General features: G+C 45.9%; 2 protein-coding genes, 1 long non-coding RNA gene and 1 other non-coding gene across 6 annotated transcripts in view; 3 read left to right on the top strand and 1 right to left on the bottom strand.

Moving 5' to 3' along the window:
• Nucleotides 1-19,490, top strand: part of LOC148096496 (NACHT, LRR and PYD domains-containing protein 12-like) — a 63,598-nt gene that overhangs the window by 23,713 nt on the left and 20,395 nt on the right. The gene's annotated exons all lie outside the window — the stretch shown is intronic.
• Nucleotides 7,440-9,031, top strand: LOC148096501 (dynein axonemal heavy chain 5-like; the record flags this gene model as incomplete). The annotated part of the gene is made up of 4 exons (XM_087835774.1): nucleotides 7,440-7,601; nucleotides 7,727-7,831; nucleotides 8,535-8,721; nucleotides 8,937-9,031. Coding segments are annotated over exons 1-4 (549 nt in total), but the record flags the coding sequence as incomplete, so codon positions are not given.
• Nucleotides 9,070-10,836, top strand: LOC148096500 (uncharacterized). Its single transcript, XR_015717163.1, has 3 exons — nucleotides 9,070-9,101; nucleotides 9,833-9,938; nucleotides 10,186-10,836. It is a non-coding gene; the product is annotated as an uncharacterized LOC148096500 (long non-coding RNA).
• Nucleotides 16,790-16,908, bottom strand: LOC148096499 (5S ribosomal RNA). The gene has a single exon (XR_015717330.1). It is a non-coding gene; the product is annotated as a 5S ribosomal RNA (ribosomal RNA).

Here is a 19,490-nt window from a genome sequence, read left to right as displayed (position 1 = left end):
AGTCACAGAACAGAGATTCAAATCTCCAAAATCCAACTGGCTGCATCAGGACATATAGTCTGAAACTCTGCACAGTTTCCTGTTTGAAGCTGCTTCCTGTTGGCTTCAGCTGTTTGGAGTTTCCATTTTCTAAACTTCTACATTCTGAACCTTCTTCAGCTCTGAACAGATGATGAAACACTGAATGATTTCAAGCACTTTGTCTAATAAACTTACATCTTTCATTCTTTATACAGATTGGAGGACTGTGGTTTGTCAAAGATCAGCTGTGATTATCTGGCAGCAGCACTGAAGTCCAACCCTCCCCATCTGAGATTGCTGGAGCTGAGAGCAAACTACCTGAAGGATCCAGATGTGAAGCAGCTGTCTGATCTTAAGAAGAGTCCAGACTACAGACTGGAGACTCTGAGGTCAGTAGAGTGATGGAGTGAGTGGGTGGTGCTGTCAGCAGTATTGTACTAAACACAGTCAGTATGAAACAAAGATCCAGTGTTTCCTGTAAAGCTGCGGCTTCTCAGTGAAGCTGTGAGAGGAGAACGGTGACAGGCTTCAGGATTGGACACAAACACTTCCTGTTTCTCACCTTTATGGTCACCATAGTAACGGCTGACACGCTCTGATCAAACACCGTCAACAGCCAATCAGCTCTCTGAACAAAGCAGCACACAGACCAATGACTGCATTCATTTCCAAGTTTAAAGCAGTGAAGAACACAGTCTGTAGGTGAGGAAGAATTTAGTGAGAGCAGATGTTTGGATGGAATTCCTCCAGTTAACAGCTGGAACCGTCCATCTGGATTGTTGGGCTTGTTGTTGGGGTTCCTACAGAGCTCAGAGTGGACACACCAAGGTTCTTCTAATGAATGAAAGTCCAAACTCAAACTAGGAGGGAAAAACATTTTCAGCAACTTCAATAAAAATCCAAAGATTAGAAAAAGTGAAGCAACAATGAGTCCTAGTACAGTCCCAGCACTGAAGTCCCTGCTGCTCTTTATACTGGATGTGCTGCATCACTGACTGACAGCTGATGAAGAGTCTCTGGAAACACTCGTTTATCTCCTCTGCTCTTCCTCCTTCTCTCTGCAGGTGGAGCTGATGATGGTAAACAGGACGGTGTGTGTGCTGAGAGAGGAGCAGCTGTGTCCTGATGATCCAGAGAGGTTGAAGCAGCAGCAGCTTGTGTGTAGAGACGCTCTGACTGGGCCATGTTACTGGGAGGTGGAGAGGAGAGCTTCATCCAGCAGTGACTGACAGAGGAATGAAGTGCAGATGACTGTCAGTGCTGCAGAGTGAACTGCTCTGAGAACAGCTCCACTGTCAGACACAATGTAGAGTCCAGCATCACCCCTGTGTGTCCCTCTGGATCTGACAGAGGATCATCAGTGTATCTGGACTGCTCTGCTGCTGCTCTGTCCTTCTACAGTCTCTGCACAGTCTCTGTCTCACTCTGGAAAGATTTTACAACTTGTTGTAATTACAGAACATTAATATAATATTCAAACATGTGATCTTCTCTTTATTTCTGAATCTTTACCAAATAAAGAAAAACCAAACGAACAAACAGAACCTGTCGTGTCCTTTTTCACCACATCTGTGAATCTTTTCTGTGTTTTTCCTCTTTTCCTCCTTCCTGCAGCTCCATCTTCATCATTCTGTGTCCAGTATATGTGAACATGTCCAAAGCATCTGAGCCTCATGTTACCCGTTTGTGTGAGTTACGCCTGTCGTTGTGTTGTGGTGTATAAATAAGGGGCAGGAGACAGCGCTGGATCTCTGAGTTCTTTACTGTCAATTTCTGCAACATCTGCAATATATAGAAATGCAAACCTGTGAGCTGTGTGTGTTGTGCATCTGCTCGGCCACCTCTCCTCCGGCCATGCTGGAAGCAGCTGTGCGTTTGACAGTTTTATCGACTCTACAATAATCGAACAAATTAAATGTTCAAAAATATCAACTTAAGCACTTCAAAGTCAACAAAAAGCTTAAAACAATGAAATAATATTTCACTGAAAAAACAACAGCTCATAAGAACGATACACAAAATAATACAGAAACAAACAAATCAAACTTATTAACCAGGATCCAATGTTTTTGTCACAAACACTGAATCAGCTGATTCACTCTTTATGTTTCTGAGTTTGTTTTGTGATTATAGTTCTGGTTTCTGTTTCTGTGTCTTCACTGTGTCCCACGTCTCCTTACTTTGGACTCTGTGTTATATTTCCTGTTTTACTTTGACAGTCCTGTGTCAGTGTTTCCTGTCTCGTGTGTGTAATTGGTCCCAGCTGTGTTTCCCTCCTGTCTCCCGTTCCCTGATTACTAAACTGCGTCCACGCCGCCGGCGCTCCTCTCCACAGCTGGATTCCAGGATTTCAGAGCATCCAGCTGTGGTGAGTGATGGAGACACTTTCTCTGCTCCCTCAGTAATCAGGACAGTTTATTGAACATCAGAGAACATAAAGGACTGTTTTTCACCTGCCCGTTCTGAACCTGGACATTAAAGACTGCTGGCTTCAAGGACATTAATCCCAGTGTCAGCCAGCCAATAACAGCCTGTGTTTTTCAGCTCTTTAGGAGTCAGAAATGAGAACGACACAGACTGCTAACCTCTCCCTGCAGGAAATAAGCTCCGCCTCTTCCTTTCCTGTATATGAGTGATTTGATTCTGACATGAGACACAATGAGTTTTCTGTTTATTGTGACTTAAAGCGAGCAGCAAAGACACTAAACTGTGTGTTTCCAGCTGAAGCTGCTTTTTGTGTTGCTCCCACAATACTGTCTAAAACAGTCAGTGAGGAAAACTCAGTTTCTGCTTCCAAGCTCATTGTGAGAGGGCACATTGTGTTCCTGCAAGTGCTGATTTTGTCTGCATCCCTGAGTTTAGTGAGCTGCCTCCAAGGACTTGTGAAACCCAGTGTGTTAAGGCTGCATCTCCCAGATGTTTCCACCTTTCCAGCACAGACGATAAATGTTCCCACAAAGGCTCAGCCAAAGACTGTTTGATTTTCTGAGTGTTGGCCTCAAGAGATTGCTCAGTGAGCTCCTGAATGTTTCTGGGACATCGGACACTAACTGGAACTTCAAGTCTGGTTCTGAAGCTGCACATGCAAAGACTGTTTCTGGTTGTAGAGACCTGGCTGTTCCAGGGATTGTAACCTCCCCAGGGCCTCCCCAGAGGCTGAGCTGCTGACCTCAGCTGACTCTGGAGCCTTGAAGGTAACTAAGTTTGCACCGCTCGGGTGAGCCATCTCAGCTGCAACAGCCTCCACAGAGAGCTCACGCAAGCTTACCCAGCCTGCTGAGGATTTTATGCTGCTGCAGCCCAAAAGGCATCCTGAGCTGGCTGACTGCCACCCACAGCTTCAGCTGCCTCAGCCAGGGGTCTCCACACCTGCTGGCCCTGCATCTGCTCTGACTGGGGGCTCCGGAGAGCCGCGCCAGCCATCCATCTCTGCTGGGGCTCCTGTTTGAGAATGTAGGAGTGTAAACTTCGAATATCTGCTCGGTTTGTCAAGATATCACATATTTGCAAAAGTGCTCTGACGTTTTTGGAGACGTCTGTTACCCACCATCTTGATAGCTGACCGGGAGGTCGAGGGTCATTAGAGCCGGCGAGAACAGCGGACTCCCGGCACATCGTTTTTGGACCCCCACGGCCTTTGGCTATTCAGGTTTAAACATGATATATAAGTCACTTAGATAACGTGAAAATGTTATCGTTTGGCTTTTTTCAGTGTTGTTTGTTTGGTTTGGCTGAAGTTACAGTTTTCACACAGCTGAATAAACGTCAAACAGAAAACTGATTAAACAGAAGTGTGAGACGGTCGAGAGTTTCCTCCAGTGTCCTGTTATATTTTAGATAGCAAGGAGCAGACGGCTGAGTTTATTAAACTCCACCGAGACAGCGGTGACGCGGATCTGAAGGCCAGACCGTCACAGCCGCTCACTTCCCGCCTACCCGACCTTTGGAGGACCCGGCCCACGTAGACCTTGAAGGCCGGGTCCTCAGGAGGATGCAGCCTGTGAATTTGGACACGCCATGACACATGATGTTCTACAGCTGATGTGTTTAAATGAGCTCTACAGGTGAACAGACTTATTAACGTTAGCAGCATAATAAACTGTCCTGTCACTGAAGGTGTCTGCCCAACAAGGACGTGGTGCTGAATGCATCCAGACCCCTGCTGACTGTCTTTGCAGCTTTGGTCAAAGGTACAGTGTCCACTGTGACCCTGAGAGCAGGATACAGCCAGAGGTGAGTCAGCAGTTACAAACTAAATGCTGCTGACATGAATCAAACTGCTGGATAAGCCACTGGTCATGAAAATGGCACCTTTCTGTTGCTTTTTGAGATTACTGAGAATATTTGAATTGTGACTCAGATGGCAGATCCAGGCTCTCAGCCTCCAGCTGAAACTTCCAGTCCTCCCCCAGCCAGAAGCTCTGATGCTGGGCTGAGAGACTTTGATCCTTCCCTGGATCCAGAAATCCAGGAGGGAGAAGGAGAACAGGACCTCCTTCCTGATCTGGAGAGGCCTGAGGGAAAGAAAGATGGAGCAGACAGAGCTTTGAACAAATCCAAACCTCCTGAGCTTCACCTCCACAAAGGTGCAGACACTGATGCACAGATTCACATGTGACACCTGCAGCGTCCAGCTTGTGCCGCTGACATTATCTCCACTCTGATACAAGCCTCATTCACTCGCTCACACACGTTCATACAATCAGCTTTTCCTCACAGTCACACACATGAATGTAATGAGGGGAACTCGGGGTTCACTGTCATTCCTCAGGATACTTTGATATGCAGACTGGAGGCTCTGTGGATGAAACCACCGACTGTCTGAACCACTCTGAAGTGTTCATGATGGACTTCATCCTGATGAACACTACAATACTTGTTAGAGGCCTTTTATATGTAATAATATTCTTTTCCATTAAAGCTCTGAACATTCTCACTCTTTCTTGACCAGGTGTGACAGGTGAAGGACACCGGCCAATAGGAGGACAGAACCTGAGAGCCATTAGTCACATGACTTCAGCTGCTGCTGCCTCACCAACCACTGGCCCCTCGGTGAGTCTAGAGTTACAGCAGTGACCACAGGAAGTGCACACGTGTGATCTAAAGCTCCATGTGGGCCTGTGACCATCAGTCTTCTCACTGTGGTAGACGGGTTTGTGAGTCCCTGTGATGCTGGGAGTGTCCAGGACAGTCGCTCCTGATCGGGTCTCTCATGGAAAGCTGGTCCCAGGAATTCCTGGAAAATTCCTCCACAAAAGAGAACTGGGAACATAAGTGCAGAGTGACAGAGGTGCTCAGCAACCCTGCTGTTATATGGGAATATAACCAGAATAGTCGGCAACCACTTGAGTTAAGTTAGCCAAAGAGATGCGACTCAGACTGACTTCATCATGTTGGCAACGTGTCTGCATTGATAAATTCCAGTTATTCACAAATCAGAGAATAATTCCAGTCATTCAGAGACAGATTGTGATTGTTTGGAGGATGTAATCGTTTCCCTTCAGGGAGCGTGTTGGACGCTCAGTGTCCGGGTGATTAGCTGGCTGATGCAACTACTTAGAATCAGTTTGTGAATATGAAGAAAATCAGTGCAGTCACTGGACAAACTCTGATTCTTCCTAGTTTCACTCTTGTTTCAGTCCAGTGTGACTGAGGTGGTAAAAAATGATGGGAGGAGGTGATCTGATCTTCTTCAAAAAAGTAACTTAGTAACTGAGTGACAAGGTTCTAGATGTAATTAATTACTAGGAAAAGTAACTATTGTGTTACTTTAAAAATACCCTCTGGGCTCCAGGGTATAATTGGCCATTGTGAACTCCTTTTGTCAGGGTCCTGGGTCGCAGCGTTTTGTGTTTCCTTTTGGTTTCATCTTGTGTTTGGTGTTTATTCTGATTTTGTTTTAGTTCTTAGGGTTTGGTTCTTATGTTTAGTGCTTCCGTGTTTTCTCAGCCCTGCCTGTGTCTGTCCTCTGTGCTCTGTTCGTGTCCTTGTGTTGTAAAACAGTCTGTGTGTTTCCTGTTTTACTTTGAAGGTTTGTGTCTCGTCTTGTGGTTCAGCTGTGCTCCCCTCCTGTGTGTCATCCCCTCATTACCTCGTGTGTATTTATAGTGTGTGTCTGCCTGTGTTGCTTGTGGCGTCGTCTGCATGACTCTGTGTGTCTCCGTGTCCATCGGTGTGTCTCCACGTCTCTCTGCCTTCTTCGTGTCATCTCTGTGTTTCCCTGCTGCCCTCATGTTTTCTGCTTTGTCTGTTAGTTTTTCCCAGTTTAGCTTGATGTTCGCTTCTTCCCTCACCTTTGTTATTTTCACTGTAAATAAATCTCCACTCGCATCTCCACCGCCGTCTGCATCTCGGGTCCTCATTCATTCCACCACACGACTGCTGCCCCAGCCGTGACAACTTTTGATGTTTCCTCTACATTTACCTTTAAAAATTATTTACTTTGCCTTGTTTGGTCTCATTCTTTTCAGCACAACCTCACGTGTCTGAATCTACAGTTATGTTTTCATTTTGACAAACTGTATTAACACAATTGATCTAAAATCAGACAAAACATAAAAAGTTACATTTTTTACTGTAACAACCACGAACATGTTTAACGAATCATTTTCATAACTTTAAATGTAAATATACATTTGAAAATTATACACACAAGTTTTGCAAACAACAAAGTTATTTGCAGCCATTTACCTTTTACCCTTTTTTTAAATAACATTAAACTATTTCCAGAACAATCAGCTGTTCTTCAATAAGACGCCACACAAATTATTTGAGCCACTGCAAAATAATAATTAGTGTCCAGTATAAAGGAGAAGATCACAGCCTGATACCTGCAGGTCTGACAGCAGCTCATAAGCAGAGAGTGCTCGCTGCTGTCCTTAGACAGTAAACATGAAACTATTGAGGAACAAACACGCGTATATATTGTTTATCATGACTCTGGTTTTACTGGCCTATCAACACAGTTTATAAACTGGTATATATCACCTTGTTGCTTTGTCTGTAAGTGGTCATGTGATTGACCACGACTCCTTTATTCTTCCTCAGTCAAACAGCAGCACTCATGCGATTGTTTTGCCCCCTGAGCTCCAGCTGTTGTGCCAAAAAGTGATGGTCTGTCTGCGGGAGCGCACAGCTGCTTAAAGCTGCAGCGCCCAGATTACTTACAGCTACTTCCTGCAGCTGATATAAGCTGCTGTAAGCTGAACACAGCTTCAACCGTCTGTTTGTTGAAACATAGTAACGGACCGCCCCACATTTTCTTGTTAGTAACTGTAACGGCGTTGCAACGATAGGAATAGTAATTAGATTACTCTTTACTGAAAAAAGTAGCGCGTTACTCCCATCACTGGTAACGAGCAGCCTGCAGAGCTCTCCAACCACCCCGTCTTTAAAGCCCATGAAAGGTTTTCCTTTGCATGGTGAACTTTGGTGACAGAGTGCAGAGGAAGTGCTCTGTCTGCGTCACGTTAAAGGAACCTGAACTCCATCACGTTCTGTATTTCCAGCCTTTACTGGGGAAATGTCTGTTCTTCCTGAGAACCACTGAGAAGGCCATAACCACCGCTAACGTGCAGCAGGTCAGTAACTGGTCTGGGTCACCTCCTCACCTGCAAATTTAACAAACTGCACAGACCTCATTGGTTGACTGTGACATGGATGCAGCCAATCATTCTGATCTTCTCGTGCAACCTGATGTTTCCAGGAAGTGAACTTTGGCGTGCTGGACTGCAGCGGCAGCGGCGGCGTCCTGAACAGTCTGGAAACTCTGCTGACTCACATCATGTTACCTGCTCTCAGGTCGCAGCAGGTAAAACACCTCCATCCATTCAGGCTTTCACTGAGCACAAAAAGGGAGATGTTTTAAGCTTCCAGTGATCACATGACGCCATATATGAAGACTTTGTTGATGGTGGGAAGGAAGAACTCTCTTTAAACAGGAAGAGACTGAAAGCAAAGAAAGGGGCAGGGAGGGGCAGCCATGAGGGGTCAATCCTGTGAAGAGAAGCCAGTGTAGGAGAAATCTGCTGTTTCTAGTCCCTGTCAGGACTCTTGCTGCAGCATTTTGGATCAACTGAAGGCTTTTCAGTGAGTTTTTAGGACTTGCTGATAATAATGAATTACAGTCGTCCAGCCTGGAAGTAATAAATGCAGGAACTAGTTTTTCAGCGTCACTCTGAGACAGGATATTTCTAACTTTAGAGATGTTGCACAAATGGAAGAAAGCAGTCTTACATATGTGTTTAATATGTGCGTTGAAGGACATGTCCTGGTCAAACATGACTCCAAGCTTCCTCACAGTGTTACTGGAGGCCACACCTTGGGCTTATCTGTACCTGCTGGTTTCTCTTTGTGGGCTTTGACTGTAGAGCAGCTGTTACATAATGATCCATGAAAAGTCTGATTTGTGTGCAGTGCTCCTCCTGATGCTTTTGGCTGTGAATGAGGTCAAAAGTGAAACAGGAAACACATTAACCTTTGTTGTTATTGCTGACCTTTGACCCTGTGCCCAGTCGTGGGGCTCTGTGCAGGACGGCGCCTCGTGTCCACACGTCCGGTCCTTCCTGTCCTCGGTGGATCAGTTTGTCAGTAATCTGAGCTCAGCCCGACTGAACATGGAGAGAAAGTTGCAGCTGCAGCACGTGGAGCTTCCTGACGCCATCAGCCAGCTGAGCAGCCCTGCAGACTACAGAGCAGCAGGTATGAAGCTCAAGCTGTTCACATCTCACACAAACAATAAGACTGTTGGAAATACAGGAAACATCATTTAAAGCTTTAAAAATCAACTCTCAGCTAAATCAAACCAGTTTATCTGTGGAAGCTGAAGGAAGCATCTGACCTGAGACGATGGCTTCTTTGAAATAATGAGTCCGTGTTCACGTGTGTTTAGAGGAACTCGTGTGTTTCGCTCTCAGCCAATAACAGTGAGCTGGTGGAGCGTCTGGAGGAGGTGTCGACCCTGTGGACCAATCAAATCAAGCAGGTGCTGACGGAGAGCGAGCAGATGAGGAAAGAGGCCGACGACGTCGGGCCGTCGGCCGACTGGAGCTCTGGAAGAGCCGCACGGTGACCTTCAACAGGTAGACGCGTCCTCTCAGCTGGATCTCCTGTAGCGTCAGCATTTACAGGTTTCACTTTAAACTCAGTTTATCAAACATGATCTGACGTCTGTGGACAGAAGCTCCTCAGACCTGCAACAGTTTAGTCTCCACTCTGAGACTTCAGGACAAAACCACTTTTACACAATATAACTTTCTGTTCTTTCTCTTTCTGCTCTTTAAAGTTGAAATGTTCCAAAATATTCACGTGTTTGTTTGTTTGTAGAATAGTTTTTAACCCTTTCATGCAGGAATTATGACGACATCAATCAGGATTTATTCTTTAGTATTTTTATTCATCTTTAGGGATGAAAAAAGATTTTTGAACTTCATTTTTTTAAACATGTATTTTTCCATCTTGGTCTGAAGAAATGTTTTGTGCACTTACACTGGCTGACCAGTAGGTGGCAGGTATGGCGCGACACATCAGAGTCCAATGTAGAGGTTTATGTGCAAGTACAACATCAACACTGTGTGTGTGTGTGTGTGTGTGTGTGTGTGTGTGTGTGTGTGTGTGTGTGTGTGTGGGTGTGTGTGTGTGTGTGTGTGTGTGTGTGTGTGTGTATCAGTGAAGCTTCCACAGCGTCAGAGACAAACTGAGAGAAAACCCTGAGAACAGACAGTTTGACTTCAGCTGATCAGTAACTGACTCTGAGTCAGAGCGTGTCAGCAGCGTCACGCTAACCTTTACACACGTGTGTGCGTGTTTTCAGTGAGAACTACATCTTCGGGAAGTTTGACTCTTTCTGCCGCCGTCTGGAGAAGATGGCCGACATGGCGTCCACGCTGGAGAGCCTGGCTGCTCTGCAGAGCATGAAGGTGGATGATTGTCAGATTAGAAACAAGTGACTCCATCAGATATTCATCAATGCACAATAATAATTAGAATAAGACATTTATGATATAAAAATGGTCGAATTAAAGTCGATGCAAAGCTACAGTGATGAATGGACATTTGTAATGATTTTGTATAAATGTATTTCCTCCTTTTATTATTTATTAATCGTGTCAAAAGTCTATTTTCCAGAAATGAGACGGATTCAAACTGAGCTCAGGTGTGTTTCAGGTGGAGGGCGTGGAGAAGATCTGTGTTCGCTACCAGACCATCGTCTCCACAACTGAATCCAAGACCTGTGACGTCCTGGATCAGCGCAAACTGGAGGAGATTTCAAGGGGAAACAATAGAATCAGATAAACAGAATAACATACGATACAAAATAGAAAAATACTATCTGTCATTTAGCCTGTATGACAATAATCATTGAATTATACTTTGAATCTCAGTGTTTACGTGAATCCTAGTTTGGTCTTCACAGTATTGGCCAACAATAACAATGATTGATTGGATCATTACTCACATTTCTTTTTTAAAATCAGCTGAGAAAAGATCTCATTTCAGTTTTTCATCAGAGGTGAAGGTCACCGACTGCCAGACAGTCACAGGACTTACAAAGATACAGAAGACTTGATTTTCAGTCTCATGTGCATCCCTGTGCTCTGCTGCCAAAACTGAATCTTGATTTATTTGAAAGTTCTGAAATGATTCTGATCATTCTCCACTTTTATTATTATGGTCTGTGTGTCAGATTGGGCCTGAATATTATTCCAGATATGCTTCCTGACAGAAATCTTCTTCTTTTCTTAATCCTGTGTTTGTGGAGCAGCTTTGTGCTTTCAGTTTCTGTCAAAGTGTGTTAAGAAAACAAAAAAGGCTCTACAGTGTGTTTGTGCTTTGGTGTTTTAATGGTTTCTTCTTCTTTGTAATAATAGAAAAGCTGGTGCTCAGAGGAAGAGGGCGGCTTTACTTGGTGTCAGTGACAGAAATGAAAAGAAGCTGAAATGAGTGAGAAGGACGATGAAGGAAACATCTGTGCTGTGTCTGCTCTGTAAGGAGAATCTCTGTGTTTCTTTGAATTCTTGCACTTTGACTGTCTGCTCTCCTGATAACTGATGATGGAGGAGAAGACATGAAAAACAAAACAGCTGAATAGAAACTACTGACTCTGCAGGACCCGTTGTCCTCAGTCACCATGTTGACCTCAAAAGGTCTCAATCACAAACGTGGTGTTACAGATGTCACCAATTACAAGCCAAATGTTGTGTATTACAAATGTGTTATTATCATGTAATTGTAAGTTTGTGTGCTGTCTTATCATCACATCCTAAAAGAAGAGCTCTTTAACAGCTCAGCAGAGATCAGGTGCTGTTGTTCTTTTGAACACTTCACCTTTTAAAACACTGAAAATGATAAGAAATGAGAGGCAGAGTGAAGAGAAGGGGCTCGACACACATCCTTGGGGAGCCTGTGTTCAGTGTTCTTGTGCTGGAGGTGTTGCTGCCGACCTGTCTGCCATCTTCCTCTCAGGACATCCAGCAGCCAGTTACACAGCGAGGTGCTGATGCCCAGCAGATCCAGTTTGTGAATGAGTTGCTGGGGAAAGATGGTGTTGAACGCTGAAGTCTGTGAACATCATTCTAACGTATGAGTGTCCAGATGTGTGAGGGCTGAATAAGAGGGCAGTTGAAATGGCATCATCGGTCGAGCGGTTTGAGCGGTATGTGACTGACATGGATCCAGGTTGGAGGGAAGTTTTGATTTGATGCATGACGAACTGTTCAAAGCTCTTCATAATGATGGAGGTGAGTGGGACCGGACAGTCGTCCTTCATGCAGGAGGGACACGACTACTTCAGCACAGGAATGATGGTGGAGAGTTTGAGGCTTGTGAGAACAACAGCCTGACTCAGTGAAGGATTAAAGACGTCTGTGAAGTATGATTGGACTACAAATGTTCCAACCAACATTCATCAGTCCTATAAATGAGATGCTGATATTCACACAGGTCACTTTTTGATGGGCGGAGCAATGTAATCACGCACTGACTGATTTTACACGTTTGGTTTTTAAATGCTTTTCTTGTTTGTTTCACTACTAATATAGCTACTTTTGGATTATTTCTGTATTTATTTATGTGAGATGTTCTTTTTTTATTTTGTGTTTGTTATTTGGTCGAGTGTGTGAGACAGATAAAGACTGGAACGGCCTGTAAACACAGTTATAGTGGAAAAAAGAAGCCAGTTTCTCTGTTTCCCTCCCACTGTGGTGTTTTTGTTCTGAATTTGAATCAAATGTTTTGGGTTTTTCTGAACACAGACTGCTGCCTATGCACTTGTGCCTTCATTAAAAAACAAATATTTGATGGAAGTTGAGTCTCTGAAGGCACACAGGTGTTTGTGCCAAGCAGGAGCTCTCTTTAAAGCACTTGTTGGTAAAAATGAATCCATTTAGTGTGACTGGACCTTCATGTTCTCTACCTGATCTCCCCTCATGGCTTTTTTTTACCCATGTTACACTACAGTGCTATTGATCCGTATCATCCCCTCCCTGCTCAGCATGACCTCCATGACTGTTAGTAATAAAATGTTCCTGTGGGTCACTTTGGGTCGATAAACCTTTTGGAGAGTGTGCGCACGGGAGCATCATCATCATCACCGTGGAGCTTCATCACAGCTTAATCTGTAGGAGTTGTGCGGGACTGTGGGTGTTCAGAGGATGTGAAATGGCACTGCCTCTATAATCTGAGCTTTGTCTTGGACTAGAAGAGCTAATCTGCCTATGGGGCCTCTTAAAGCAACACAACAGTCTATTCATCCAAGGCTGCTACTAAACGAGATGCGCAGATGTGGCCATACATCATTCTCCATATGTGATCCTCTCGGGCACCTGCTTTAGGCAGTTGTAGCATCAAATTAATCCCCCCCCCCCCCCCCCCCCCCCCTTTATGTGGTGTAAAGGCAAATAAGGGCACAAGAGAATGAGTGTAAACTATCAAAGGTGGACAGGAGGGCAAATGATGATGAATATCCACCACGTCACCGCTTGGGAATCTAGTCAGTCCGGTCCGAACAAGTCTTCGGCTTTCCAGTTCTCCTTTCTTCTGTTGTGTGTGTGCGCGTGTGTGCGTGCAGTTGTGTACCAGAGAGAGAGAGAGAGAGACCTGCTCCACAAGAAGGAGGGAGAGAGGTGCGAGAGAAAGAGGAAGGCTGCGTGTAGTTACATGCAAACCGCATCTGCATCTCTCTGAGACTGAGCTCAGTACTGCTGCTGTTAGAACACATGTTTTCAGAGCCGTTGCAGGGGGGATATGAACTTAAAAACAACAACATGCTTGGACACTGCCAGCATCATGGACAGGTTTTTAAATCCCACACAGTTGCAAAGCAGAAGATGAAGCATCGCCAAATATGTTTCCAAACCAACTTCCTTCCAAGCCAAAGAAGAAAATATGATGTCCAAATCACGGACAAGCAGCATCAACAGCTGTTTATGTTTTTAAACCGATTCTGCACAGAGAAGCATTTTTTGAAAACTGTATTGATTAGGGCTGTTCGATATAACGATATGTATCGGATGATGATATAAAAACATCTATCGTTTCATTTTACGCTATCGTTTGTTTCGTCCATCCATCCATCCATCTTCATCCGCTTTATCCGGGGCCGGGTCGCGGGGGCAGCAGCCTAAGCAAAGAGGCCCAGACCTCCCTCTCCCCAGCCACCTCCTCCAGCTCATCCGGGGGAACACCAAGGCGTTCCCAGGCCAGCCGAGAGATATAATCTCTCCAGCGTGTCCTGGGTCTGCCCCGGGGCCTCCTCCCGGTGGGACATGCCTGGAACACCTCACCCAGGAGGCGCCCAGGGGGCATCCTTGTCAGATGCCCAAACCACCTCAGCTGGCTCCTTTCGATGTGGAGCAGCAGCGGCTCTACTCTGAGCCCCTCCCGGATAGCCGAACTTCTCACCCTATCTCTAAGGGAGATGCCAGCCACCCTTCGGAGGAAGCTCATTTCCGCCGCTTGTATCCGTGATCTCGTCCTTTCGGTCACTACCCACAGCTCGTGGCCATAGGTGAGGGTAGGGACGTAGATCGACCGGTAAATTGAGAGCTTCGCTTTTACACTCAGCTCCCTCTTCACCACGACGGACTGGTGCAGCGTCTGCATTACTGCAGCCGCAGCCCCAATCCGTCTGTCGATCTCCGGCTCCCTTCTCCCATCACTCGCGAACAAGACCCCGAGATACTTGAACTCCTCCACTTGGGGCAGGACCTCATCCCCGACCCGGAGTGGGCACTCCACCCTTTTCCGGCTGAGAACCATGGCCTCAGATTTGGAGGTGCTGATCCTCATTCCCGCTGCTTCACACTCGGCTGCGAACCGCTCCAGTGCGAGCTGGAGGCCCTCACCCGATGAAGCCAACAGAACCACATCATCCGCAAAGATCAGAGATGAGATCCTGAGGCCACCAAAGCGAAAGCCCTCCGCCACTTGGCTGCGCCTAGAAATCCTGTCCATAAAAAGTATGAACAGAACCGGTGACAAAGGGCAGCCCTGGCGGAGCCCATCACCCACCGGGAACGAGTCCGACTTATTGCCGGCAATGCGAACCAAGCTCTTGCAACGGTTGTATAGGGATCGAATGGCCCGTAGCAATGGGCCAGACACCCCATACTCCCGCAACACCTCCCACAGGACACCCCGAGGGACACGGTCGAATGCCTTCTCCAAGTCCACAAAACACATGTAGACTGGTTGGGCAAACTCCCATGCACCCTCAAGTATCCTCGAGAGGATGAAGAGCTGGTCCAGTGTTCCGCGACCAGGACGAAAACCACATTGTTCCTCCTGCATCAGAGGTTCGACTAGCGGACGAACTCTCCTTTCCAGCACCCTGGCATAGACTTTCCCGGGGAGGCTGAGGAGTGTGATCCCCCTGTAGTTGGAACACACCCTCCGGTCCCCCTTCTTAAAGATGGGGACCACCACTCCGGTCTGCCAATCCACGGGTACTGCCCCTGATCTCCACGCAACATTGCAGAGGCGTGTCAGCCAGGACAGCCCTACAACGTCCAGAGCCTTCAGGAACTCGGGGCGGACCTCATCAACACCAGGGGCTCTGCCACCAAGGAGTTGTTTAACTGCCTCAGTGACCTCACCCCCAGAAATTGGCGGGTCATTCCCCTCATCCCCAGACTCTGCTTCCTCCTCGGAAGACGCGTCAGTGGGATTAAGGAGGTCCTTGAAGTATTCCTTCCACCGCCTGACAATTTTCTCAGTCGACGTCAGCAGCGCTCCGCCAGCACTATACACAGTGCAGGTAGAGCACCGCTTTCCCCTCCTGAGACGCCTGACGGTTTGCCAGAACCTCTTCGAGGCAGTCCGAAAGTCTTTTTCCATGGCCTCTCCGAACTCCTCCCACACCCGAGTTTTTGCTTCAGCCACTGCCCGAGCCGCATTCCGCTTGGCCTGTCGATACCTGTCGGCTGCCTCCGGAGTCCCACAGGCTAACCAAGCCCGATAGGACTCCTTCTTCAGCCTGGTGGCTCCCTTCACCTCTGGTGTCCACCATTTGGTTCGGGGATTACCACCACGGCAGGCACCAACCACCTTGCGGCCGCAGCTCAATGCAGCAGCTTCGGCAATGGAGGCGCTGAACATGGTCCATTCGGACTCGATGTCCCCCGCCTCCCTCGGAATGCTGTTGAAGCTCTGCCGGAGGTGTGAGTTGAAGATCTCGCGGACTGGGGCCTCTGCTAGTCGTTCCCAGCACACCCTCACTACGCGTTTAGGTGCACCAGGTCTGTCCAGCGTCCTCCCCCGCCACCTGATCCAACTCACCACCAGGTGGTGATCAGTTGACAGCTCAGCTCCTCTCTTTACCCGAGTATCCAGAACATATGGTCGCAGGTCTGGTGATACGATTACAAAATCGATCATCGACCTACGGCCTAGAGCGTCCTGGTGCCACGTGCACTTATGGACACTCTTATGTTCGAACAAGGTGTTCGTTATGGCCAAACTGTGATTAGCACAGAAGTCCAATAACAAAGCACCGCTCGGGTTCAGATCAGGGAGGCCGTTCCTCCCAATCACGCCCCTCCAGGTCTCGCTGTCGTTACCCACGTGAGCATTGAAGTCTCCCAGCAGGACAACAGAGTCTCCAGGTGGAGCACCTTCCAGCACCCCCCCCCAGGGACTCTAAGAAGGCTGGGTACTCCGAACTGCCACTCGGCGCATAAGCGCAGATGACAGTCAGGACCCGTTCCCCGACCCTAAGGCGCAGGGAACAAACCCTCTCGTCCACCGGGAAAAACCCCAACGTACCGGCAGCAAGCCGAGGGGATATTAGAATACCCACCCCAGCCCGCCGCCTCTCACCAGGGGCAACTCCAGACTGAGACAGAGTCCAGCCCCTCTCCAGGAGACTGGTTCCAGAGCCCAAGCCGTGCGTAGAGGTGAGCCCGACTATATCTAGCCGTTTGTTTCGTGGTGTCGCAAAATAAACTGTTTACAATATTTGTTCATGTTTTGATGTCACTGTAGCGGCTATATTCATTTCTTAAAGTTCTCTCTTTCTCTTATATTTAATATAACCACACTACGGACGGACAAGCGCCTGTTTTTAAGCGTTGTCGTTAGCAACAACGACGGTAAAACCATCGTGTGTCCGCTTGTTTATTTTCCACATAAACATTTCACAATAAAGCTCAAGATCCTGTTGAGAGCTCTTTGCACAAGACTCACTAACCATCCTATTAGAAAATGAGCTTAAAGAGTGCCGCCTCAGATCCGTTTCAATATTTAAACTGTCATTTGTGTGTTGAAGTGCAAAAGCTTACAGCACCTGGTATTCCCAGGCGGTCTCCCATCCAAGTACTGACCAGGCCCGACCCTGCCTAGCTTCCGAGATCAGACGAGATCAGGCGTGTTCAGGGTGGTGTGGCCGTAAGCGAGGGATGGCTTCAGAAACAGCCTTTTTATACATGCTGTGATGACACAGTCATGCTTACGTGTTTATGTCCCTTATATAAGTTGAATTGTCCAAAGCACAAAAATGTTGCACTTCCAAATGGTCCTAACACACTGTGTGCTCTCTGTCACTTTAACACTGTGCTGTGAGAAACGAACATGTGTTATTATGGTGACGTTACGGCGGGAAAAGCATTTTTGCAGCTCAGTGTTGAAGCTGCAGTTCACAAGAAAGGTTTGAATGTTTTGGCTGTAACATGTGAAGCTTAGCACAATCCTATATTTGAAAGTGTGTGACATTTGCCAAGTATAAAAGTCTGGAGGTAAAACAACAGTAAACAAGGAGCGAATATCACACACTCTTATGTATTTTTATTTCTTCATTTGAACACAATAACACACTTTAGTTTGCAGTCAGATTATTGATTGGTTTAAGTACATTTGTTCTATTTGTAAGGCTGCACATTTAGTGTACTTATGTATTTATACCAATTCTTTATTTTTGGTTTGATTTTGACTAATCTTTGTTTGTTCTGCCTGTATCTTACGTACCAATGGTAGGTACTAGTCAGGGTCTAAAGCACTTATATACATAGAGGGGATGACTGGACCACACCACTTCCTGCTGAAGGGGGAGAATGTGTATTTTCTTTAATTAAAAGAGCTTTTGTATTTAACAAAATGTTTGAGTTCAGTGGTTTTGATCTTCTTCTTTGGTGTTTAGTTTATTACAAACTGGAATGTAGATTTCTTTGGTTTCTCAGCTGGCCTGGGAACACCTCAGTATTACTCTGAATGCACTGGAGGAAAAGGCTGGAGGTCTGGGCCTCTCTGCTCAGCCGATAAGTAGAAGAAATTAGATGGATGGATTAAAGTGTTGGTGAATGTCATGTTTGCCTGCAAAGATGCAAATAAATATTGAGTTTTTTCAAGTAAAGGAAAACAATACCGTAAGAATACCTCCAATTTCTCAACTAACATCTCAAAGCAGCATGTTTCTAATAAAGTGTCCTCTAGTGGTCCGAGTGCTTAAAAACAAAGTAGAAAGAATGGCTAACAAAATGGGTTTTAAAACTTAAGAAAGCATTTTGAAACCCAGACATTAAAACTTAAAGGTTTCATAGAGAGGAACAGTTTTCTCACTTCTGGCTTTGCCTTCACTGACCCTCGTATTGTAAATCTGTGTACTTCAGTGAACTAGACTTCTATTGTTGTCAGTCACCACTTACACTGTCAGGGATCAACCTTCAGTGACTATTAAAGCATGAACTTAACTCTGAATGTTTCAGGACCGTGTTGAATCTATTCCAGGAAGAATTAAGACCGTTTTGAAGGAAAATCTAAGAAAGTGGCCAGTTAGTATATGCCCTGCACATCACTGACATCGCTCATTAAAAGACAACAGCCAGTAGGGGGCAGCAGAGGAGCGTCAGTTTGTCCAACACAGATGGTTTTCATCTGACCTTAAATGTCACAGGAGGACAAAAACTGTAGATACGATGTTAGAAGTGAAAACAAACTCCAAAATCACTGCCGTCAATCTAATATCATCTAATTTCTTTTAAAAAGATCATGAACACTGATATATCTGAGATCATGAACATGTAGGTTTAGTGGAGCTTTAACAAAACTGTTTGTGATGCAGTTGAGTCAAACATCATTTCACTGACATCACTTTAACATGAGATTTGAAAGAAGGACGTCTCATTTTGACTCCTGTCTCTTCGTGTCTCTTCCTCACCTCGTCTGCTCTCATATGTGGTGGGACATGAGGAGAAGGGTGGAAAAAATCAATAGCATGAAGCCTTTTGAGAAATACTTGTCATATTCAGAGCCATAACCTTGATCTTTTATTCATTTTCATTCATTCAGAATATATATATAACCTCAGACGGAGATTTGACTCATTTTACTGTGAGTCATTCTGAGACAGAGGTGAGAGTTAATGTGGACACAACTGTTTGTCCACAACACAGACTTCATTTTGTTTGATAGAAATCTAATAAAAAATGTAGAAATAAAAATAAACTTTGTTAAAATCAGTTTAAGATTCCCAGAGAAATATTTAGTCTCCATCCACAGATTTGGTTCTTCAGCTACAACCAAGTACTGTCTGTCTAACTGAGACACAGAGGCTGATGTGAAGAAGTCATTCAAGCATGTGTATATTAAGCCCAACTGTTACCCAGTGTAAAGGCCCCATGTTGTTGTTGCAAACAGGTCGACACTGTGAGACATTTATAAGTATATAAGAAACATTTAACTGTTCTGAAAATGTTCATTTAACCTTTGTTCTCAGAGAGGAGATGCTGGTTTGAGAGCTCCTTCAAGGATAGTGTCACGACTCAGGAGGGACTCGTAGGCAGACTGGCTCAGAAAGTTCACAATTTATTAAAACACAAACACCAAGTGCAGCTATATAGTGAAGGTCGCAGGTAGGGGTCTCCGGGGAATCACAGGCGCGGGGAGGGAAACACAAGCGGGCTATTTACAGCGATCCTCCTCCAAACGCTCTGGCTTCGCTCTTTCACACTGGCCTTACGCTCACAGTAGCGGCGATCCTC

This window comes from Neolamprologus brichardi, chromosome 23, assembly GCF_056152115.1.
Source record: "Neolamprologus brichardi isolate AB-2024 chromosome 23, ASM5615211v1, whole genome shotgun sequence".
In the NCBI taxonomy this organism is placed as follows: Eukaryota; Metazoa; Chordata; class Actinopteri; order Cichliformes; family Cichlidae; genus Neolamprologus; species Neolamprologus brichardi.
This window is presented reverse-complemented; position numbering and strand designations above follow the sequence as displayed.